General features: G+C 42.4%; 1 protein-coding gene across 2 annotated transcripts in view; it reads left to right on the top strand.

Moving 5' to 3' along the window:
• Positions 1–26,207, top strand: part of TEX11 (testis expressed 11) — a 963,534-nt gene that overhangs the window by 757,038 nt on the left and 180,289 nt on the right. For both annotated transcript variants that reach the window (XM_075835681.1, XM_075835680.1), the window contains exon 22: positions 2,884–2,967. In XM_075835681.1, the coding sequence (XP_075691796.1) occupies positions 2,884–2,967 (84 nt within the window). The remainder of the gene's footprint in view (positions 1–2,883; positions 2,968–26,207) is intronic.

The raw sequence follows: 26,207 nt of genomic DNA, 5'->3' as shown, positions 1-26,207 counted from the left end.
AGAGACTCAAGGCATGTCAGAATACATCAGAAAGAACCTAGAAAAGGGATTCATCAGCTAGTCTTCTTCGCCAACCGGGGCCGGGTTTTTCTTTGTCTATGAGAAGGTGGATCTCTTCGCCCAAGTGTAGATTATCATGGTCTAACAAGATCATGGTAAAAAATCAAATACCTGCTACTGTTGATCGCTAATCTCTTCGAGACGATCCGTGAAGACAAGATCTTGACCAAACAGGATATGCGCGGAGCATACCACCTGATCAGCATTTGTGAAGGCGACAAGTGGAAGTCTGCCTTTTAATACTTGTGATGTAAATATTTTTTTATGCTGTTCGGACTCTGTAATGTTCCTGCCATATTTCAAAGGTTTGTAAATTACATTTTCCAGGATCTGTTATATGTCAATGTGGTGGTCTATCTAGATGACATCCTGATTTTTTTCGCCCAATTTCGGTTGTGGGAGAACAATCTCTATGCAAAATTAGAGAAATCTGTCTAGGGGCTTATTTACACGAACGTGATATACGTCCGTGCATAGACTATGTTAGTCTATGGGGCCGTGCAGACAGTCCGTGATTTTTGCGCAACGTGAGTCCGTTGCGTAAAACTCACGACATGTCCTATATTTCTGCGTTGTTCGCGCATCACGCACCCATTGAAGTCAATGGGTGTGTGAAAATCACGCGCACTCCACGGAAGCACTTCCGTGGGATGCGCATGATTCGCGCAACAGCAGTCAAAAGTATGTTTGGAAACAGAAAAGCACCACGTGTTTTTCTGTTTACAAACATCCAAACGGAGTGTCATAATGATGGCGGCTGCGCGAAAATCACGCAGCCGCACATCCTATGTGATGACATACGGAGCTGTTAAGTGCCTTTTGCGCACGCAAAACGCCGCGTTTTTTGCATGCCCAAAACGCACACGCTCGTGTAAATCTGGCCTTAGAGAGATCCTCCCTTCCCTCTCTAGGTTATATCTTGTCTGACCAGCGGTTGAAGATGGATGCCAACAAAGTGTCTACTGTGTTGAACTGACCTCATCCCTAGGGCCTTCGTGCAATTCAGCGCTTGCTGGGATTTGCAAACTTTTACCCGCAATTTATTCCCCTCTTCTCCTCGCCGTTAGCGCCTATAACGGCCCTTACTAAGAAAAGAGTAAACGGCAAGAACTGGACCCCGCAAGCCTGGGCTTTTCTTCCTTTATCGGCTGATGGCATCTTTTATTCAGCAATAAATGTTATCGTTGTCTGCAGCACATCTCTCTGTATAAACAGGGAAATGTGCTTCTGACCTTATGATAAAAATGCATGGGGATGATCGCTCATCCCCATACATAAATCAATCATTGCTCCCTATGAAAGGAGCAAACGATTGCCGATTTAAAGAGCTGTCTCGTTGATCTACGCTATTTTTCATGGCCCATATTGGCCAGTGTAAAAGGACCTTTAGAGTTCCTCGTCTATGTTGTATTTCTAGACAAACACCAGCACTGTTCTGTTGCTTTTGCAACAATTAAATGGAAACTCACTCCATTTCTGTTGCGGTATTACTTATCAGAGATCCTCAATAAAAATAGCCCAACTCTCTCTCATACGCTTATTTCATTCACGTACTATGGGTGCCCTGGGTCTGTAACTAGACAGCCACCCAGGGAGTGGATGTGAATCTTATCACACGATAGGTGATAATTGTCTGATTGCTGGGGGCCCCACTGCTGGGACCCCTACCAATTGCACGCAGGAGGACATTGAACGGAGCGACGGTCAAGCTGCTGCTCTATTCAAAGTCTATGAGACTGACGGAAACAGATGAATACAGTGTTTGGCTGTTTCTGTCATTCTAATATACATTGAATGGAGCGGCGGGTGACTGCTTGAGCGCCGTTCCATTCAAGCTCCTCCTCATTGCGGGGGGTGCAGTGTTAAGAAACAAAGAATTCGGGACCACAGTTCTTGTGATTCTGGGACAACCAGAATAAACTTACACACAGATTGAGTTTAAACCCACATCTGATTTATGCCTTAAGTGTTAAAAGAAGTAGCAAAAACAATATCTAGTCAAAACATAAATCATTACTGATAACCGCAAAACAGCAGCAGTCTCAATACATTGCTCCAAATCTTCAGCAAGCTATAGCTCAATTTGTGTTTGACCTAAGCAGTTTGCAGTTTCTGATTCATGCAAAATAACACTCTGTAGAATGCAGAATAGCATACAAAATGGAAGGAGTAACAATCTTAATATACTGTATTTCACTATATCAGTAGAAAAAAGGTTAAAACAACATCTTGCAAAAACCACACCAAAAAAGGCCACCCTAAATGCGAGGAACAGCTGTTTTTGAATCTAGCCTCATTGTTTATCTCCTATTTCATACAAACTGGTAAATTATCGATACTAAACTAGCAAGTTGTAACCATGATTGGCCATTGTAAAGCCCCAATCACACGAACTTATTTTTTGCCGTCCGTAAATACTGGTGTAAGACTTATATGGGCCTGCCCATGCCGTAATTACGGCCTGAAATAGGACATGTTCTATATTTTTCAACGGCCCGGGCACCTTCCCATAAGCAAACGGGACTGTCCCGGTGGCCAATAGAAGTCTATGGACCCATAATTCTGGGCTGTAATTACCCTTTAATCACAGGCTTTTTTACGTTCGTGTGCATGGGGCCTAAACAGGTCTTCCGTTTACTGCATGATTTACAGTACCTCAGAGCTGTATCTGTATCTGTATCTGAATTTTTGTTTAGTTCTCAAAATAATATCAAAAGTATGGCACCAAGGAAGAGTGTCCCTAGTATGACCAAATTAATGACCCTTAACAAATCGTTTTTTATACTGATTTACATTTGACTATTAAACTTATTCATACTTTAGCTTACAAGAAGCTAGAAGATCCTCTGATCTGGAAGAGGAGGCATGAAAAATGCATCAATGAGTCTCATTGGTTCAGGAAAATTGGTGAGCAATATTTTATTGTTAATTACATGACTTATGTGTAAGATTCTATTCATTTTAGGTTTCAAACTAAGGTACAAAGTGAAAACTGAGTTTTGGGTGGAGTTGCTAGTAATCCCCTTTCAAAATTCTACATTATATCTAGCCTTAGCATCTCCGTTCTTTAATGTCTCTTCACTTTTCTCTAGAAAGATCACACTACCACTTATGTACAAATAAATTACAAGTTATCAAGCAGGCTCCACCATTGGCAGCAGGAGTTTCCTGGATACTACTGTCATATGTTATCAGGCAGTAACAGAGAACAAAGTTCTGACCGTAGAATCATTGTCTATCACTTCTTGCTATCAAGAGAACAATATGAAGTGAGAACCAGCAAGGAGGGGAGACCTTTCAATTCACTAATTAGTAACTACATGTAAATTATTAGGCTAAAGGGGCTTAGACATCCTTTGAAAACGAATGGAAAGCCTCTCACCAACTCCAAAATGAAATCCATAAATTATGCCAGCAATAATGATAATAGTTAGTAATTTTTTTTATATAGCGCCAACATATTCTGCCATGCTTTAGAATTCAAAGGGTACGTGTGCAAACAAAATCAGACATTAGACAAAACTAATTAACAATTCAAACAAGCGGACAGAGGGCCCTGCTCGTAAGAGCTTACAATCTATGAGGAAAAAGGGGTGACACAAAATGTAAAAAAGTGTTAGTATTTTTACAATGGTCCAGACATCTTTTATACACATGGGGCAGTACAGATATAGCTGCATGAGCAAGTCACCCAGCCAGTATCCGTGTGTGACAGATATGAAGTGCATTAGGGGGCAAGAAGTGTGGGGGATACTGCTGAATGAAGGGGTAAGGTTATGTGGGCCAATGTAATGGGGGTAAGGGAAAAGAGTCAGATTAGGGAATGTGATAGGCCTGTCTATAAAGATGTGGTTTTCAGGGCACGCTTAAAGGGAATGTGTTGCCAGAAAAACATGTTGTTTTTTTTTTAATTAAACATTTAGTGTGTAGGTGATTAAACATTGTTCAAATTTATTTTTTTTTTTTCACGAGTCAGGAAATATTATAAATTAGATTCTAATTTATAATATTTCCCATTGCTGGTCACTAGATGGAGCTATTCCCAAAATTGCAGCATTGCAAAATTGGGTAAAAAGCCCTCGCTCTAGTGAGCTCTCAGCATCCCCCCCTCCTTTATCCTGGCTAGTGCCGGGATAAACGAGGGGTTTGAACGGTCTATCCTCCTACACTGTGTGTCACCATTTTTTGAGCTAACACACAGTGTAGTAGGTTTACATACAGTAGTAAACGTACACAAACACGAACATACATTGAAATTCTCTTACCTGCTCCTGCCGCCGCGGCTCCCTCCGGCCCGTCCGCTCCGTCTGCTGCCGCTGGTCCAAGTGCACAAGTCCGGAAGCCGCGACCGGGAGTAGTAATCTTACTGTCCGGCCGCGACTTCCGGTCCACAGGAAAATGGCGCCGGACGGCGCCAATTTCAAATTGGACTGTGTGGGAGCGGCGCATGCGCAGTTCCCACACAGACGGCGTACACAGAAGTGGATGGGACGGGAGCCGTTCGCAGTCCCTATGGGACTGTGGCTGCCGTATTCCATGTCTGTATGTGTCGTTAATCGACACATACAGAAATGGAACAAAAAATGGCAGCCCCCATAGGGAAGAAAAAGTGTAAAAATAAGAAAAAGTAAAACACAAACACACAAATAAATATAAACGTTTTTAATAAAGCACTAACATCTTTAACATATGAAAAAAAAAATTGTGATGACACTGTTCCTTTAAAACTGTGAATGTTGCAAAGGAGGGGTGTGGTTTGATTGCTGATGAGGATGGCTGCATGGCGTTTTTGCTCCTGCGTAGGTCTCTTGCTTACACAAGTGGGCAAGTACATACCTAGCTATGCCTTGCGGCGGTACTCGTAGACTCGCTCCCTGCCGAAGATAACTTTCTTTGCCTGCGGATCTTGGCATGCTGCTTAGAGTTTACCACTGAGGAGTCATTTGAAATTGCAACTTTTCTGAACTGATCAACTACTCATGTAACTTATCTTTTAGAATCTCCAGTATATAGGCTTTACAATCCAAACGCTTCGGGCCCGCGTCAAAAATCACAGATGGAATGTGACAACTGACTACGATAAACATAGCGTTTCTTATCATGCACAGCAAACTCACGGATGCGATTTCTCATGTTTTTCTTTCATTTCGATTGAACATATCCCAATCCATACCTGACTTCTTTTAACGACTGAAAAGACGTGAAATGTGTTGAATATTTAAAATAAATAGCTTGTTTCCACTTGGACTTAATAAAGCCTTTGAGTGTAACTTGTAGGAACCACACCATGGTCCCTATGAGAATCTGATCAATTGCTCTCTGCTCCACCAGGGATTGCCAAACCAAGCATTAGGACAATAAAATAGACTTTTCTTTTTTTTTATCAAGTGTCATCTATTCTTTTAGCATATATTATTCCTATACTGGTGAGTGTTTGCTGTTTCATTGTTTATAATTATAAAATTATCTTATTATTTATTTTGGATATTTCAACTTTTTTTTCGTATTAGAATATAGTGAGTAACATGTATATTTTCAATTATTGGCCATCTTTTCGATTATATATTTATTCAGTTTTTACTATTTATTACTAATTTTCTGATATTGTTTTTATGGACATCTATTTTATTTATAAATTACTATTTACTACTCATTTGCTGATATTATTTTTATGATAAACTCTCAAGGCTTTGTGTTTAGTACTTTTACACAGTATATTTTAGGACTCTTATTTGCCCTATATCTTGATGCAGCATGGGTATAATAATTTTGAAAATAATTTGTCACTATTTGCTTTTGAACAAGCCCTTCCCATTACCTTTTGTAAATTTCCACTGTAACTATTATGTAGCCAAACTGATACATCGCATTTCAGCGTAACCGCTGCTGAGATTCACATTACTCTGACAGCAAACTGATGTCAGTCCTAAGAAAATCTATTTAGAATCCGCTTTGGTTCCTATATCAATAGTGCAGCATCTCCTGATGCACACTCATAGATCCAACCATTGGATGAAGGTTTCGTGCTATAGCTTCTGAGACAACTTAGCAGTAACTATATGATGTCGGCACTGTCTGATACTGAAAGTTTGATTTTCTTTATAATTACCTGAAACCAGTGTGTACAAAAGGATTAATTTATAATCAGGGCATTAATGTTTTATCTAAAGGCTTATTTGTAATTATGTTCTATATGTTAAATTTGTTCCCCAAGTCTGTATGTGTGGTTTTTTTTTATGCCTAGCACCTCCCCCTGTGGTTGGGGTTCTAATTATGGTGCGTCGTTATTGAATGTTTGGATGAATACCTATCACCAATAGCTTTGTGTCTGCAACTTGAGAAAGATCTTTGAAACCCTGATACACTTTTTTTTTATAAGACCCAATAAACAGAAGTTGACTGAAAACCAATTTGTGAAGTCCTGCTTCTATTCATCTGAAGTCTGAGCCTAAAGAGTGTTCACCATTTCCTTGTCTCAAGGTCCATGATCTTTGAGTCTTCAAGTATCTTGGAGGAGGAAATGGTGAAATTTAAAAACAAGATATATGACCTAGAAGACAGATCCCGGCGGAATAATGTCTGAATACAAGATATTTCAGAGTCTATAGTAGAGGCAGATTTGACCTCATATTTTCATAAATTGCTACATATAGTACTGCCAAAATATGATGCAATAAACTTAACGGTAGAAAGAATACACAGATTGCCTGAACTAATAAAATAAAATCCAACAATCCCATGGGATGCACTAGCTTGCATAAATTTTTTTTAAAGTATAGGATGTTTTCTCGTAAAACTGAGGTGCACACCAGATTTTCAAGAACCTTTTTGTGGAATTCCTTTTTTAATTTTTCAGATATATTGTAAAGGATCTGCCAGACACAGCTTCTGTGTCGACGCCCATGGTTAGTCAGTCTGCACCTGCTCCTAAGTCTGATCGAGTGACCCCTCCTTCTGCCAATCAGGCTGGGAGGCTGAGGAGTGGGAGAGCCTATCACAGCCTGGCCAGACGGAGCTAGCTCCCGCCCTCTGTCTATTTATACCTTCACTTCCTGCTCCTCCTTTGCCTGTGATTCTCCTGTTTCCTGGCTCTGCTGCTTGAACTATTTGTCCCTGCTTCATATTGACCCTGGCTTACTAACTACTCTCCTGCTCTGCGTTTGGTACCTCGTACACTCCTGGTTTGACTCGGCTCGTTCACTACTCTCCTGCTCTGCGTTTGGTACCTCGTACACTCCTGGTTTGACTCGGCTCGTTCACTTCTCTTGTTGCTCACGGTGTTGTCGTGGGCAACTGCCCCATTTCCCTTAGCTTCTCTGTACCCATGTCTGTTTGTCTGTCGTGCACTTATTGAGCATAGGGACCATCGCCCAGTTGTACGCCGTCGCCTAGGACGGGCCGTTGCAAGTAGGCAGGGACTGAGTGGCGGGTAGATTAGGGCTCACCTGTCTGTCTCCCTTCCCCGTCATTACATATATCCGCTGCATCTATGGCTAAAAGACTGACATTTTCTGCTGTAGTGATGCAAAATGGCTGAATTTTTGTCTTCATTTCCGGAGAATCACAGAAAAGCAGCGTTTTTTGTGATTTTCATAAAATCTCAGATTAAACACGACTAAACTATGATGTGTGGAGATTGGCTACCTGCCACAGAATGTGAAACATTGACCCTAAAGATGTTTAAGTACGGTAGCTGTATGTGAGTGACTTATAGTACTGTATAAAACTCACCTATGGGAGCCAGCAGGAGCAAAAAGCAAGCACTGTTGCACAGGCAAGAGAGGGAGGCAGTGCCAGTATTGAGCTCCACAGAACGTCTTGACACAGAAGCATCACCCTGTGTGTTGGGGCCGGCGGCCCGGGAACTAAGGGCCAGACGGCCCACTTTAGTTTCTAGCGTAGCCCATCTGGAATCTGCCCTGTAGGGCAGATTATCAGTCCAGTCCTGAGAGGTGGAGTTTAGTACCTGCTGGCTGCTGATTGTCCAATGTATGTGCATGCTCCTGAGGAGGCACAATGCATGATGGGAAGTCAGGAAAGTATCACATTAGTATCACCAGCATGTCCGTAAGCACAATATGTACCCTTTTTAGTTTGAGATGAAATGACAGGTATGCTTTAAGGAACACCTCTTAAATAATTACCCTTTCATATGGAATGAAGGTGGGGTTCCCTATTTAGGTATTTTGTTATATTCCCTGACTAGACTGATGGTAGAAATAAATATTAATAACTTATATTCCTGCATAAAACCTAAGATGGAAAGAATCTCTAATTTAGAATTATCATGGATAGCTAGAATACAGACTCTTTTAAAATAGTTTTTCTTCCAAAAAAAAATTATTTTATGAGATGTATCCCCTTAATAAACTTTATTGGTTATGCAGTTTATATGGGCAAATAAGCAACCTAGAGTTTCACAAAAAAAAATATTTTACTCTTTTAAAGGTGGAGGAATTTACTAAGCACTCCTCTATGATGGAAGCTAAATCTATTAAACCTTTGGCCTACCAATCCCCTCTTCCAAGTATGATGGTTGTTCTTAGCGTATTGAGACAATTGGTAACTGGCCAAATAAAATCCCCCAGCATTATATTTCAAATAAAAGCTTGGTATATCATAATCCCAGTAGTAATTTTTTGGGATTGGGTAATTCGAGAGATTAATTCATAAAATTTATAGTTTTTTGACAACACTTTATTGCTCTTTGACTACTTTTTAAAAATGACAATATTCAGAAACAGTCTTTTTTTTTTTTAAACAAAATCAAATTTGTTAAATACTTTCTCTGGGAGGTGGGACTCAATTTTTACTATACAGAATTTTTTATTAGGGAAAAAGTTTTAGAAAATTAATTTCTATAGCATATAATGCATTGCATGTGCCACCCAATGTACTATTTAAAGGCTATGTAAACCTTTTGTAAGGCAATTGTTTTATTTATCTTTTTATAATAAAAAGGTGTATCCGTGTGTTTGGTGCATCTTTACAAATAGTTTTTATTAAAAATAATTAACTTTTTTAGATATAGCTGCTCTGTATTCTTTATACAGGACAGCTGTATCTAGCGCTACTCACTGAATCCGTCAGTCCCGCTGAAGGTGTGGAAAAGCCAGACCCTGCTGTATTCTTGGAGAATTGTCTGAAATTTACTGTAGCGTCCATGGTCGCGGGCCGTCGGGTTCACTCACCTCCCGACGCCCGCAGCCATGGATCTGTGAGCGCTGGTCCTCATCTCCTTCCTAGGAGACACCAGCACTCACTTCCGATCCTGTGTCCCATAGTGTGCGTGCGCACGCTCGTGCCCGCTCTTAAAGGGCCAGCGTGCGTACATGAAAATCGTCATCATCAACCCACATGATTTCCTGGTCTATAAGAAGGCCCCATCCCTTCTGATCCTTGCCTGAGCGTTGTTAGTTTATCCCAAGTCTGTCTTGCAAATGGTCCCTTAGTGTTTCCCGTTCCAGTTGTTACCCGTGCCCTGTTACCTGTTCCTGTATCCTGTGCTGTGTCCTTGTTCCTGTGCCTACTAGCGTTGGAGTCGTGTCCTACTGCACCTGCTGTCGTTTGCCACGTCCAGTGTCTTTTGCCGCGTCCAGTGTCTTTTGCCACGTCTTGTACTGCCCGCCACGTCTGGCGCAACCTTCTGCACCGACCTCCATCCGTGCCGAAGCCACAGCCACTGTCTGAACTAGTTCAGGTACTCGAGTGTTACGAACTGCTGTAGACTTTCGTATAGACTTCGACCTGGTCAGTTGCCTCTCCGCTACGGCGGAGCGGCCTAGTGGGTCCACATACCCTGTGACCGTGACATTTACATTTGGGGATACTGCCTTTTCTCCTATGTTTTGTGTGAAATGTGCACATCAGATCCCGACTAGAGCTCCTCTACCTGAGGCGCTGCCATGCACTTTCATTGCCAAGTTTCTGAATTTCAAAGACAGAGACAAATTGCTGGAACTTGCGAGGAAACAGGGGCCTTTGAAACTTTCCAACCAAGATGTGAGATTCTTTCCAGACTATTCGCTGAAAGTGCAAAAACAGAGGCAACGATTTGCGGAGGCCAGTAAATGTTTGAGAGAGAAGCATATTGTGTATGCTATCGTTTACCCCGCGACACTCATATTGGTGCACAATGACTCAGCAATGTTACTGGACAACTCGGAAGACATCTTTACCTGGATAGAACGTCATGGATTATGATTCCTCTACTCCTGTGGTATCGTATCTTCCTATGCTGTAAGGAAATATAATCAAAGGAAATTACTCCTTATCATGGAACATCTTCCTAATTTTTTTCTTCTGTGAACACTTGAATTTTCCTTGATGCTGTGTTCAGCTGTGATGGGTGTCGGGAGATATACTCCGACTTGGATATATTGCCAGGACACTTCTGTCTTCCATGTTGTGGCTCTATTGAGCCTATTAGTTCTACTTAATTATCCTTACTACATTTCAGGTGAAGGGGGTTGCCCATTTCATTAACCATTTAAGAATACCCTGTGTAGTTCTGTTTTATCCTACATGGTGCATTTTGGAATGAAACATTTCTCGCGTTCAGGGGGGTGGGTAGGGTGGGGTTGGGTTTAATTGTTTATAGTAGATATGTTAAAAAGGTAATATCCCACACTCAGTCTGATTTAAAATCCAAACTTTAAATCATAACTTTAAAACAAAGTAAAAACATTCCCGGGAAGGATGCTTATGCGTTTCCAACCGTAAAGGTTCTTAGTCATAGCTGACTTCCCAAAGATTTGGATTAAAAATGTAACCAGGTGGGAAACATCCCATGTGATTTACGCAAGGGCAGTAACCCCTTGTATGCCAAATTAAATTATACATTGAAAACATGAAGCAATATGTATTGCACCATATAGACAATGCAAATTCATTGCATGGACTTATACCACAAACTGCAATATATAGAAAAACCCTAAAAAAGTTAATTTTATTTTCTATTATACTGCTTTCTTTGCTAAATAATCCATCCAAACAAACTTTAGAAACTAGATGTAACATTACACACTGAACTGATCCCGTGGTGCTGAAGGACAGCGTACCACGCATAGATAGGAAATTGTAGTCATATGCTATGTTGTTATGACAGAGGTACTGAATGGACAGCGACAGACACGTTCAGTTTCACTAGTATGTTATTTCATAGTGTATGTCGTTAGGTGGAGCTAAAAACGCATTAATACAAAGAGACACCGATTTGTATGGTAAGAGCAAATTTGTATTTTACCTATTTGAAAATATATAATTTTGTCGATATAAGACAATTTTTTAATTAGTCAAAAAACAGGTGTACCAAAACTAATTTGTTCAATATTCTGCAAGAAAGACAAATGGATTTTTATATTTCAAAGGAGGGGAATACTATATTATTAATAGATATACATGAGGTCACTCCTATAGTTCATTCCTTTGGGAAAACGTGTGTCTAACTTACCATAAATATCCATAGAGCCTCCCTATTTAATAGTAATTTTCACCAATACCCCCCCCCCCCTTTGGGCTTAAAGAGGCTCTGTCACCAGATTTTCAAACCCCTATCTCGTATTGCAGCAGATCGGCGTTGCAATGTATATTACAGTAACGTTTCGTTTTTTTTTCAAAAACGAGCATTTTTTGCCAAGTTATGAGCATTTTTATATTTATGCAAATGAGCCTTTCTTAAGTACAACTGGGCGTGTTTAAAGTTAAGTCCAAGTGGGCGTGTATTGTGTGTGTACATCTGGGCGTTTTTACTTGTTTTACTAGCTGGGCGTTGTGAATAGAAGTGTATGATGCTGACGAATCAGCATCATCCACTTCTCTTCGTTAACACCCAGCTTCTGGCAGTGCACAGACCCAGCGTGTTCTCGAGAGATCACGCTGTGACGTCACTTCCTGCCCCAGGTCCTGCATCGTGTCGGACGAGCGAGGACACATCGGCACCAGGCGACAGAGGCTACAGTTGATTCTGCAGCAGCATCGGCGTTTGCAGGTAAGTCGATGTAGCCTCTGTCGCTTGGTGCCGATGTGTCCTCGCTCGTCCGAGCGCACCGGACTTTGATGAACATCAGGCCGTGAGTACCCTGGACTATAAGAGGGGTCCTGCCCCCTGCTTTGATGCCTGAGCGTTGTTGTTGTTTCCTAAGTTTGTCTATGTGATGGCCTCCTAGTGTGTTCCTGTTCCTGTTCCCTGCATTCCGTACTATCCTGGTCGAGTACTGTGATAGCCAAAGTCGTGCTGTGCTGTATACCACGCCTGTCCTGCTTCACCACGCCTAACATCTGCCTTCTGCCTAGTTCCAGCCGAGCCTGCCTTGCTACTGTCCGAGCTGCCACATGTGCCCTAAACGAACTATAGACATTGACCTGCGCCCTGTTGGCCAGCTGCCATACCGTCAAGGCGGTACAGCCCAGTGGGTACACAGACCCTTCGTGACACTCTTCTTTTAGTTTTTCAATTGTTCACTGTTTTTTTGTAACTGGGAAAATGGACAGCAAGATTGGAGGTTTGCTTCAGTGCACAGTTTGCCATATGTATGCACGACTGGAGCCGGAGTTCCAGGATGAATATTTCTGTGGCAGATGTGAGAGCATGTTGGTCACCTGGAAGCTTGCATTAGAGATCTGGAGGAGCAGAATGCAACACTGAGGACAATAGACAACCTTGAGCGGAGCATGCTGCTGACAGAACAAGCAGTTAGTGGGGTAGATCTGGAGGGTTAAGACATGGGTCAGCAGGATCAGGCAAGTAGCTGGGTTAATGTAGTTAGGAGCAGTTGAAAGGGGTCCAAGAAAAGGAAGGCCAATCCAAGTTGGGTGATGCGAGGGTGTCGGTCTCAGAAATGGCAGCCCTAGTGGATACTGATCTCCCTAACAGCCGGGAGAACAGCCCAGCTAGTAGTCAGCGGGATGGTAATGCAGGTAAGGCAAGACAATTGATAGTTGTAGGGGATTCTATAATCAGGAAGATGGATAGAATAATTTGTCACCAAGACCGCCTCAACCGAATGGTTTTCTGTCTCCCTGGTGCCAGGGTTCGGCATGTGATGGAAGGGGTGTACAAATTGCTGGGAGGGGCTGGTGATGATCCAGCTGTTGTGGTCCATGTGGGTACTAACGACGGAATAAATGGTAGGTGGAGGAGCCTTAAGGATAATTTTAAAGAACTAGGCTACAAGCTGAAGGGAAGGACCTCCAAAGTAGTATTCTCAGGAATACTGCCTGTGCCATGCGCATCACAGGAAAGACAGCGGGAACTCAGGGAGTTAAATGCATGGCTTAAGTCTTGGTGTAGAGGAGGAGGCTTTGGGTTCCTAGAGCACTAGAGCACTTTTCATTGGGGTACAAACTGTATTCTGCAGATGATTTGCACCTAAATGGAAGGGGGTCCGCTATGCTGGGGGAGAGAATTCTAGCTGGGGTGGCGGAGTATTTAAACTAGGGCTGAGGAGGGAGGTCAATGTAGAAAATAAAGGGGTAGTTAGGTTAGAGAGGGGTCAGACTATATTGGTGGGGGGAGAAACAGACTGTGGGGAGAGGACTAGGCAACAAGGAGATCTTTTCATTACAAAACAGCAATGAAAATAAAAATGCCCAAATAATGTCAAATAATCACATTTCTGATAATGAAAGTGAAACATTTAAAGGCAAGTTAAAGTGTATGTTCACAAATGCCAGAAGTCTAGCAAGCAAAATGGGGGAGCTAGAGGCCTTGGTATTGGAAAAAAATATAGATATAGTTGGTTATCCAAAAATATGCCTTCATAGAGGAGGTGAAACGTTGTGGTTCCATGTTGGATGAATAAATTCACTTTATTTGAGTGCTGCTTCACGTTCTCTTTTTTGGATATCTAACACATAAGCAGAGGTCACTCCTTTATTTTTGAAGCTTTGCACCAGCCTTGTCAGGCATTTGTTCACAGTGCTGCTCCAATCCTCTGCTTTTTTCTAGATATAGTTGGTAATACTGAAACATGGCTAGACTCTTCACACGACTGGGCCGTAAATCGACAGGGTTTTACACGGTTTCGGAAAAACAGGACATATAGGAAAGGTGGTGGTGTATGTCTGTATGTGAGAAGTGATATGAAGGTGAGTGTGAAAGAGACATTAGAGGGTGAAGATTGTGAGGTGGTTGAAACCTTGTGGGTGGAATTACAAAGGGAGGTAAACACTGAAAAAATTACTTTTGGTGTAATCTATAGACCCCCCCCAGTATAACTGAGGAGATGGAAGGTCAGCTATATAAACAGATGGAGCGGGCTGCACAGGCGGGTACAGTAGTGATAATGGGAGATTTTAATTACCGGGATATTAATTGGTGTCATGGTTCAGCTTCAACTGCAAAGGGGAGACATTTCCTCAACCTGTTGCAAGAAAATTTTATGGGCCAGTTTGTGGAAGACCCGACAAGAGGTGAAGCTCTGTTGGATCTGGTCATTTCTAATAATGCAGAGCTTGTTGACTCGGTAACTGTGATCATAAGATCGTTATATTCTACATATACTGTAAAAAACAAACACAGGCTGGGAGGGCAAAAATACTTCATTTTAAGAAGGCCAATTTCCCCAGGTTGAGGACTGCAATTCAGGATATAGATTGGGAAGAACTAATGTCAAATGAGGCTTTGTTCACACGACCACATTAACGTCCGTAATGAACGGACGTATTTCGGCCGGAAGTCCCGGACCGAACTCAGTGCAGAGAGCCGGGCTCCTAGCATCATAGTTATGTACGATGCTAGGAGTCCTTGCCTCAAGAGAAGGCAGTGTTACTAAATGGGTTCTTCAGCTCTGTATATACAACAGAAGAGCAGCTGATGTAGCCGGTACCAGTGCTGTTAATATATCAGTTGATATACTGAATTGGATGAATGTAGAGATTGTCCAAGCTAAATTAAACAAAATAAATGTACACAAGGCCCCGGGACCAGATGGGTTACACCCTAGAGTTCTTAAAGCGCTTAGTTCAATTATTTCTGTAGCCCTCTTCATAATATTTAGAGATTCTCTAGTGACTGGTATAGTGCCAAGGGACTGGTGCAGTGCAAATGTGGTGCCTATTTTCAAAAAAGGCTCTAGGCCTTCCCCAGGTAATTATAGACCAGTAAGCTTAACATCCATTGTGGGGAAAAAGTTTGAGAGGCTATTGAGGGACTATATACAGAATTATGTGACAAAAAATAGTATTATAAGTAACAGCCAGCACGGTTTTACTAAGGACAGAAGCTGTCAAACCAACTTAATTAATTTTTATGAAGAGGTGAGCAGAAGCCTAGACAGAGGGGCCGCTGTGGATATAGTGTTTTTGGACTTTGCAAAGGCATTTGACACTATCCCTTATAGACGTCTAATGGGTAAATTAAGGACTATAGGTTTAGAAAGTATTGTTTGTAATTGGATTGAGAATTGGCTCAAAGACCGCATCCAGAGAGTTTTGGTCAATGATTCCTACTCTGAATGGTCCCCGGTTGTAAGTGGTGTACCCCAGGGTTCCGTACTGGGTCCACTATTATTCAACTTATTTATTAATGATATAGAGGATGGGATAAATAGCACTATTTCTATTTTTGCAGATGACACCAAGCTATGTAGCAATGTTTAGTCTATGGAAGATGTTCGTGAATTGCAAGCGGATTTAAACAAACTAAGTGTTTGGGAGTCCACTTGGCAAATGAGGTTTAATGTAGATAAATGTAAAGTTATGCACCATCATTTTCGGCCTTATGAAGATGCAGGTTCTGAGTTGAAACGCGTTGCCCTTCCTTTGTAAAATAAATCCACCATTAGCATCATTCTGTTTATCCTTCCAATTGTGTAGAAAAAAATTACATAAGATGGTATTGAATCTTAAGAAGATTATCTCATTGTATACCAGGATACTCTCCACTTTTTTGGAAAATTGCTTTGAAGTAGGGACCCTAAACCATGCCCGAAAATTCAGTCTTTTTGAATTTATGTCGTTCAATTAATATCATCTTAACGGGTTTTAAGGTATCCCCTAATCTGGCATTAGTATTATTTAATATTAGTCTGGCCAACTTGCCTTATATCATAAGCTGGCTGGTGTCACGGCTATGGGTATGTGGACCCACTAGGCCGCTCAACCGTTGCGAAGTAGCAGCTGGCCAAAACAATAGTCAATATAGCACAACTCATGTTGGACAGAAACAAAATGACGAAGATAATTGATTGATCCTTTCCACTTGACCATTAGACTGTGTGGGATAAGCAGAATAAAAGTCCAGCTTAACATCTAACAGATTACACAGGGCTCTCCAAAATTTGGACGTGAACTTAACCCCTACCCGCACGAGTAATTAACTTCCCACACGAGGACGTACAGTTACTGAGTTTTTTCCGGTGCACACTGTCGACAGTGTGCACCGGGAACCGGGAGGTCAGCTGTCGACGACAGCTGACACTCCACTCTTGCCGGCCAGCGGTCCTTTGCCGCTGATTTCTGCGAATTAACCCCTTAAATTTGGCGATCGGTTGCAATCGCCGAATTTTAGGGGTTTCTAGCATATCGGCAGACCCCGGTCCGAAATCGTGGGGTTTGCCGATAGTTAGCATTGCAAACGGAAGCCAAACAATGGCTTCCATGTTTGCCATGGACGGAAGCCCATCAGGACCATCCTTCGGCTGGTCCTGATAGGCTCCCTGTCAGATTGACAGGAAGTCACTGTGTCGTTCCCGATGCACACTGTCGGCGACAAGGTGTGCATCGGGAACTGGGAGATCAGCTGTCCCTGACAGCTGACACTCCAGTGTTGCCGATCAGCGGCTCATCGCTGCTGATTTCGGCAATTAACCCGATAAATGAGGTGCTCGATTGCAATCACCACATTTTGTTGTTTTCTTTAGCACATTAGCAGCCCCCATGCAATTGTGGGGGCTGCTGATGCTTGTGATGGCACCCGGGGGCCAGACAACGGCCTCCAGGTCAGCCATGTATGGAAGCCCAAGAGGACCAGCCTCTGGCTGGTCCTCGTAGACTTACTGTCACACTGACAGTTGGAATACGTTACACTACCTAGGTAGTGTAATGTATTCTAGCAGCAATCAGAGCTGCAGGTAAAAAAAATAAAGTGTAAAAAATAAAAAAAAAGTTAATAAAAATGTTTTATAAAAGTGTCAAAATAAAAGTTTTTGTTTTCCTATAATAAGTCATTTATTATAGGGAAAAAATGAAAACATTAAAAAAAGTACACATATTTGGTATCAACGTGTTCGTAACGACCCAAACTATGAAACTATAATCTTCTTTTTTCCGCACGGTGAACGCCGCAAACAAAATAAGCAGAAATCTATGTCAGCATCGCTATTTTTTGGTCACCACCCCTCCCAAGATATAGAATAAAAAGTGATCAAAAAGTCGCATTTACCCCAAAATAGTACCAATAAAAACTACAACCCGTCCCGCAAAGAAACAAGCCCTTACACAGCTTTTTTGATGAAAAAATAAAAAAGTTACGACTCAGAATATGGTGTCTCAGAAAATAAATAAATTTATAGAAACGTAATTTTATTACGCTGCAAAACTTTAAAAAAACTATACACATATGGTATCGCCGTAATCGTACCGACAGAATAAAGTAAATTGTAATATATTGCGCACGGTGAACGCTGTAAGAAATAATAATTTAAAGCGCCAAAATCGCTGTTTCTGGTCACCTTAGCTCTAAAAAAGATCCTATGGGGTCAAAATGCTCAATATACCCCTAGAAAAATTCCTTGAGGGGTGTAGTTTCCAAAATAGGGTCACTTTTGGGGGGTTTCCACTGTTTTGGTCCCTCCGGGGCATTGCAAACCCGACATGGCACTGAAAACCAATCCAGCAAAATCTGCGCTCCAAAATCCAAAAGGCGCTCTTTCCCTCCTGAGCCCTGCTGTGGGTCCAAACATCAGTTTATGACCACATATGGGGTATTGCCGTAATCGGGAGAAATTGCTTTACAAATGTTGGGGTGCTTTTTCTCCTTTATTCCTTGTAAAAATGAATAAACTCTATGTTTCCACAGAAAAAAAGGTGATTTTCATCTTAACAGACTAATTCCACTAAATTCTGCAAAATGCTAACTATACCCCTAGAAAAATGCCTTGAGGGGTGTAGTTTCCAAGATTGGGTCACTTTTGGGGGGTTTCGACTGTTTAGGTACCACAAGACCTCTTCAAACCTGACATGGTGCCTAAAATATATTCGTAAAAAAAGGAGGCCCCAAAATTCACTAGGTGCTCCTTTGCTTCTGAGGCCTGTGTTTCAGTCCATTAGGAAACTAGGGACTCATGTTGGATATTTCTAAAAACTGCAGAATCTGGGCAATAAATATTGAGTTGCATTTCTTTGGTAAAACCTTCTGTGTTACAGGTTGTTTTTTTTTATTACAAATGAATTTCGGCAAAAAAAATGAAATTTGTAAATTTCACCTCTACTTTGCTTTAATTCCTGTGAAACGCCTAAAGGGTTCAAATACTTTCTGAATGTGGTTTTTAATACCTTGAGGGGTGCAGTTTTCAAAATGGGGTGATTTATAGGGACTTTCTAATATAGAAGGCCCTCAAAGCCACTTCAGAACTGAACTGATCCCTGATAAAATGGGCTATTTGAAATTTTCTTGAAAATATGAGAAATTGCTGCTAAAGTTCTACGGGTATGTGCACACGATAGCAGGCATTTACGTCTGAAAAGACAGACTGTTTTCAGGAGAAAACAGCTGCCTCGTTTCAGACGTAAATGCTCCTCCTCGCATTTTGCGAGGCTTCTCTGACAGCCGTAAATTTTGAGCTGTGCTTCATTGAGTTCAATGAAGAACGGCTCAAATTACATCTGAAAGAAGTGTCCTGCACTTCTTTTGACGAGGCTGTATTTTTACGCGTCGTTGTTTGACAGCCTTTCAAACGACGACGCGTAAATGACAGATTGTCTGCACACTACATCGGCAAACCCATTCAAATGAATGGGCAGATGTTTGCCGACGCATTGTAGCCCTATTTTCAGGCGTAAAACGAGGCATAATACGCCTCGTTTACACCTGAAAATAGGTCGTGTGAACCCAGCCTTAGCCTTGTAACGTCCTAGAAAAATAAAAGGACGTGAAAAAAAACGATGCAAATATAAAGTATACATATGGGGGATGTTAACTAGTAACTATTTTGTGTGGTATTACTATCTGTTTTACAAGCAAATACATTTAATTTTAGAAAAATGCTAATTTTTGCACATTTTTGCAAAAATTGTACGTTTTTCACAAATAAATATTGAATTTATAGATCAAATTTTTTCACTAACATAAAGTACAATATGTCACGAGAAAACAATCTCCGAATCGCTTGGATAGGCAAATGCATTCCAGAGTTAATACCACATAAAGTGACATGTCAGATTTGAAAAAATCATCTGTGTCCACAAGGCCAAAACAGGCTGTGTCCTAAAGGGGTTAACGCCCTTGTTTTTATTTTAGATTTTGTATAAATAACAGGAATAAGTGCACTACACATTAGTCAACTTACAGCAAATTTTTGAGATCTTTACATTTTCTTTACAAGAAATTATACACACGAAGACCTTTTTTTAAAGCGACTGACATGAATTCCTATAGCGAGATATGTAGCTGTCACTTTGCTGCATATCTCGACGGGACTATTTAAAAGAATTAAAGGGCTATTCCAAGACTCAATTTTCTGATCAATAGGAGCCCCACTGCTGAAACCCCTACCGATTGCGAGATGGTCCCGGACCCCCGTTGCTCCTCACTGCTCGACCACAGCAAGAAGGGCATTGAATGGAGCAGCGGTCAGGCATGTGTGCTGCTGCTCCACTAAAAGTCTAAGGAAATTACTGAAAAAGCAGAGTACAGCACTCGGCTGTTTCAGACATTCTCATAGACATTAAATGAAGCAGCAGGCGCTTGCTTGAATGCCGATCCATTCTGGCTCCATCTCTCTGTGGGAAGTTCATTGAGGAAGATCTGAGGTTCTGGACCCTTCTTCTCATGATCTGTGGGGGTCCGAGCGGTTGTGCCCCTAGGGGTCAGAACATTTTCACCTATCCTATGGATAAGTGATCAATTTTAATTTAGGAAATACCCCTTTAAAACAAACTGCAGTTAAAAGGACACCTGCTTCAGCACTCTGTGGCCACACCCTGTAAGTTTGCTGAGTTGTTATTACTTCTAGACAATTCACAATAATAGCACTTAGGCTCCATGCACACGACTCGTAGAATTCATCCGTAATTACGGATCGTAATTACAGACCCATTCATTTCTATTGCCCACGGACACCTTGCTGTATCTTTACGGGAAGGTGTCCATGCCATAGAAAGGCTCCGCAAAAGATAGGATGTGTCCTATTTTTTGCTTTTTACGAACTATGCTCCCATACTTTATATGGGAGTATGGCCCGCAAATGCAAGTGGCTGACCACGGCCGTCAGTGCCCGTAGTGACGGACTGTGATTACGGGCACGGTCGTGTGCAGTTGACCGGGACATACACGATATGGATAAAAGTATTAGGACACACCTCTTAATCATTGAATTCAGGTGTTTCATTCAGTCCCATTACCACAAGTGTATAAAATGAAGCACCTAGTCATGCAGTCTGCATTTAAATACATTTGTGAAAGAATGGGTCAGTCTAAAGAGCTCACTGAATTTGAGCGTGGTTCTGTAATAGAATGCCACCGATGCAACAAGTCAGTTTGTGAAATTTCTCCCCTCCTAGATATTCCACGATCGACTGTGGGTGGTAATTAAGTGGGAGCATTTAGTAACTGAGTAGTCATGAGTGGATAATGCTAGGTGAATGTTTTTCAGGTGTTGGCCTAGGCCCCTTTGTTGCAGTGAAGGTGTTAATGGCGGTGGGGTAATAGCGGGATTCACTGGTTAGTGTCACCCACTATTACTACCTCCTTTATAATCAGAGTCACTAGGGTTATGCCTAGTTCCCCTACCTTTTCCTTATATTAATGTCGATCTAATTGCTTTTGCTGCTACTTATGGGAATAAGACCGTATAGTAAATAAAGATAATATTTATTAACATACAGTAATCACTCATATATAAAATACAGTAACTAATCACAGTACAGTATAAACACGGTATCACAATACTAATTATACCGCCACCCACTTACCTAAACATACATATGAATACAGTTACGTTACAACACAATACACATAAGTTACTTGTAATTCTCACACGTTCACTATCTCTGTCCCACTCCCTCCTAATATAACTTTCCCTATACACTAAGGGTTAATACGGGATAAGGCGGAAGAAGGGGAATGGGTTACTGTGTACCTGAGGATGTGCAGGTCAAGGGTCACTGCAGGGTACTTAGGGCAGCAAAGGTAAACAGGGTTCAGCAAAGGGTTAACTCAGGGAACTTCAGGGACAGCAGGGCACCAAGGGTTACTCAGGGAAGCAAGGGTTAACTTAGTGACCGTACTCAGGGAGAGTAGGGATTAACTCGGGGAAGCAAGGGTTAACTTACTCAGGGAGAGCAAGGGGTTAACTCAGGGATGCAAGGGTTAACTTACTCAGGGAGAGCAAGGGGTTAACTCAAGGAAGCAAGGGTTTACTTGACAATACTCAGGGAGAGTAGGGACAGTACTCAGGGTGAGCAAGGGGTTAACTCAGGGAACTTCAGGGACAATAAGGGTTAACACAGGGACTCAGGGAAGAAAGGATTACAGCAGGAGGAGACAGGGAGAAACAGGGTTAAGTGTAGCTATTTCTACACTTGATACTTATCGTGACTCGTTGGTGGAGCAGAAGCAGAGGCAGAAGCAGGAGACAGCAGCAGGTCGTAGGGGGAGAGAGACAGGACAGGAGAGGTGAGCCAGTTCGTGGTGGTGTGGGAGGCAGGCAGTCCTCTTCAGCTGCTCCTCCTTGATGTAGTGGTGAGGTCATCTTCAGCTGCTGAGCATACCGACGCAGGGCTATTTAACCCTGGCGGTACGCTCGCAGCGGGGGGACGAGTGGCGCTTGCCCCCGGCTAGAATGGGTCGGCATGGTGATAATGTATCACCAGGCGACTCATGAGCGCCCCCGCGAGACCGTCCGTGCGCGCGGGAGATTTGAAATGGAGACAGGGAATAACTAATTCCTGTCTCCATGGTTTACAAACAAAGCAGGGCAATGCTAATTGTCCTGCTTTGTTTATAACCATGTTCATGACCAGGGCTGTGTTGCTACAGCCCTGGCTCATGATACATTTTATGTATTATACATACACATTATATATACAACAGCAGAAAGCAGCAGCACTCACTGGAAATAAATGTACAGGTGCCAAGCAAGTCGTCCCGATCCGAGGACAAAGCAGTATACAAAAATAGAAATCTTGCAGCACTCCAAATGTGAAAAAATAGTGCTTTATTCAGCCAACAAACAGCGACGTTTCTGTCCAACAATAGGACCTTTATCAAGCATAGTGACACACTGAGTGATAACAGTTTTTATAGAGCAAGAAAGCATTTACATAATTGATCTCATTAAAATACAAATAAACTGCATAGTGCAAAAAATACATTGAATCTATGTGTTAATACAGTATCAAATACAATCAAAAAGTTGATACATAAAGTGCAAGTGCATATACATATATATTAAATAACAATACAGCATAACAAGTAAGCAAAATTACATGATTATAATATAATCACATATACAACAGTTGTGTCGGAACTAATAATGATAGTTCCACTCACCAATCAGAGCTTCAGGACCTTCTAAATGCAAATCACCCTGAGGTTGTGTGTATCCCGATGATCTTTCCACAATACTTAGTATTCAAAATATGTGGGTGTGTATATGTGTTGCTGACATCCGGTTGAGAGACCGGAAGTCTTACGTCGCTATGCAACAGGAGGCTTGAAGAGCGTACTGACGACAGCGTGTTCTCCGCCCCGTGCACCTCGCTTGCAGAGCGTCCACCATTGTCAGGCAACAACCAATCACTGAACTCTGTCTCATCAAAGAGGTAAGAATTGTAGCGCAATTGTTGATGGTATGATGTGTAGTCCCAACCAAGAAAAAGATCATAACTTAATCTGAAATATGCTCATAGGGACAGTCAGTGTTGATATAGCGATACATAAAGACATATCTAACAATTCATATATGTTGACGGATAAAAAGCACCTAAAAGTCCACACGCGGGTATACTAGATCCCTGGCCACACTTCCGTGGTCAAAGGATTCCAGTCCCCAGGATCTATAGGATTAAACCAATTACATTTTCATGCATATGGGAAGTCCAAAAGATCGCAAACGTGTATCGGACCTATATATATCGATGAAGTAACAAATCCAAAATACTGATATTTATATTAATACAATGTTTGTACCTGGGTAATCAACCCAATATCACCTAACTGATTGTCACCATTAGAGACAAGAAATAAGCAATATATGAACAAAATTATCTTTATTGTATAGGTTGGGACTAAACAAACCAACAGCAACCAATTTGGCGAATACATATAAAACAATGATGATGTTATTATTGGTGTACATGATAAGGGAATGGTCCTGAAGTTCTGCTGGGGTCTAGAATGATACAAAACAAATGTATTAATATAAAGAAAATACTTAAAAAAGTAATATAATTAAAACATGTGTCACCAAAAAAATGACCAATGAGGACCTATAAACAAGAATTCATTGAGAAGAAAGGGGGACAAAGTGTTACATCGTAATCCTATCTACATTAAACTCTACATTGAGTCCATTAGGTCTCAATGTATTCAGTGAGAATATCCATCTCAGTTCCTGTAAAGGATCTGCCAGGCACAGCTTCTGTGTCAACGCCCATAGGTAATCAGTCTGCACCTGCTTCTATGTCTGTGAGACTGACTCCATCTTCCACCACTCAGGATGGCAGGCTTAGGAGTGGGAGAGCCTATCACAGCCTGGCCAGACGGAGCTAGCTCCCGCCCTCTGTCTATTTATACCTGCCTTTCCTGTTCCTCCTTGCTTGTGATTCTTCTCGTTTGGTTTCCTGGCCCTGCTGCAGCTTCTGAACTATTTGACCCTGCTTCATATTGACCCTGGCTTACTGACTACTCTCCTGCTCTGCGTTTGGTACCTCGTACACTCCTGGTTTGACTCGTATTGTTCACTACTCTCCTGCTCTGCGTTTGGTACCTCGTACACTCCTGGTTTCACTCGGCTCGTTCACCACTCTTGTTGCTCACGGTGTTGCCGTGGGCAACTGCCCCATTTCCCTTAGCTTCTGTGTACCCTTGTCTGTTTGTCTGTCGTGCACTTATTGAGCGTAGGGACCGTCGCCCAGTTGTACCCCGTCGCCTAGGGCGGGTCGTTGCAAGTAGGCAGGGACTGAGTGGCGGGTAGATTAGGGCTCACTTGTCTGTTTCCCTACCCCCATCATTACATAATCACGAGCCCATATACCTAGTCTACCCTGGTCCCTCACACTACAATGGACCCCCTTGAGACCCTGGCTCAGCAAATGCAGGGTCTCTCCCTACAGGTCCAGTCCCTGGCTCAGAGGGTCAACCAGCCTGATGCTACCATGGTAGTGCCCCTCACCTCACCTCTTGAACCCCACCTCAAGTTGCCTGACCGGTTCTCAGGGGACTGGAAGACTTTTCTCTCCTTTCGGGAGAGTTGTAGGCTCTATTTTCGCTTAAAGCCCACTCCTCAGGTTCTGAGAGCCAGCGGGTGGGTATAATTATGTCCTGGCTCCAGGAAGGGCCCCAAGAATGGGCCTTCTCCTTGGCTCCTGACGCCCCTGAACTTTCCTCCGTTGATCTTTTCTTTTCTGTTCTCGGACTCATTTATGACGAGACTGACAGGACTGCCTTTGCCGAGAGTCAGCTGGTGACCTTACGTCAGGGTAAGAGACCTGTTGAGGAGTATTGTTCTGACTTTAGGAAGTGGTGCGTAGCTTCTCGGTGGAATGACCATGCCTTAAGGTGCCAGTTTAGGTTGGGTCTGTCGAACGCCCTGAAAGATCTACTAGTTAGCTATCCCTCTTCTGATTCCCTAGACCAGGTTATGGCTTTAGCGGTACGACTTGACCGACGTCTCAGGGAACGACAACTTGAACGTTTTTGTGTTTTCCCCTCTGACTCCCCCATGATGCCTCCCGAGGTTCCGTTGCTTCGCTCTTCCACGGAAGACTCAGAGGTACCCAATCAACTCGGGGCCTCCGTGTCCCCCCGACAACGTAGAGAGTTCCGCAGGAAGAATGGTCTCTGCTTCTATTGTGGGGATGACAAGCATCAAGTGAACACCTGTCCTAGGCGTAAGAATAAGCAGCCGGAAAACTTCTGCGCCTAAGAGATCATCGGGGAGGTCACTTGGGCGTACAGGTATTTCCCGTAAATATGAAACGTAATAAAATCTTGCTTCCCTTTCAGGTCTCTTTTGATGGTAGGTCTGCTATCGGCAGTGCCTTCGTGGATTCAGGGACTTCTGCTAATATCATGTCTGTGGAATTTGCTATGTCTTTAGCTATGCCTTTGATTGATTTGCCTAAACCTGTCCCGGTAGTGGGTATCGACTCCACTCCTCTTGCTAATGGTTATTTTACACAGCATACCCCTGTCTTTGAACTCCTTGTTGGCTCCATGCATTTGGAGCAGTGCTCTGTACTGTTGATGCAGGGATTATCGTCCGATTTGGTTTTAGGCCTTAACTGGTTGCAGTTGCATAATGCCACGTTTGACTGGAATACTGGGGAGCTTACCAAATTAGGTAATGAATGCTTGATGTCATGTTTTTCTGTTAATTCTATTTCTCCCCCTGAGGAGGTGAACACGCTACCTGAGTTTGTTCAGGACTTCGCTGATGTTTTCTCTAAGGAGGCCTCCGAAGTGTTACCTCCTCATAGAGAATACGATTGCGCCATCGATTTGGTACCAGGAGCTAAGCTCCCTAAGGGTAGGATATTTAATCTCTCTTGTCCCGAACGTGAAGCCATGAGAGAGTATATCCAGGAATGCCTGGCCAAGGGTTACATTCGCCCCTCTACTTCTCCGGTAGGTGCTGGCTTATTCTTCGTAGGGAAGAAGGATGGTGGTCTTAGGCCATGCATTGACTACCGTAACTTGAATAAGGTCACTGTAAGGAACCAGTATCCCCTTCCTTTGATTCCTGATCTCTTTAATCAGGTTCACG

The sequence above is a fragment of the Rhinoderma darwinii genome, chromosome 8, assembly GCF_050947455.1.
Source record: "Rhinoderma darwinii isolate aRhiDar2 chromosome 8, aRhiDar2.hap1, whole genome shotgun sequence".
In the NCBI taxonomy this organism is placed as follows: Eukaryota; Metazoa; Chordata; class Amphibia; order Anura; family Rhinodermatidae; genus Rhinoderma; species Rhinoderma darwinii.
The sequence above is the reverse complement of the archived record's forward strand: the minus strand, read 5'-3'. Positions and strand labels throughout refer to the sequence as shown.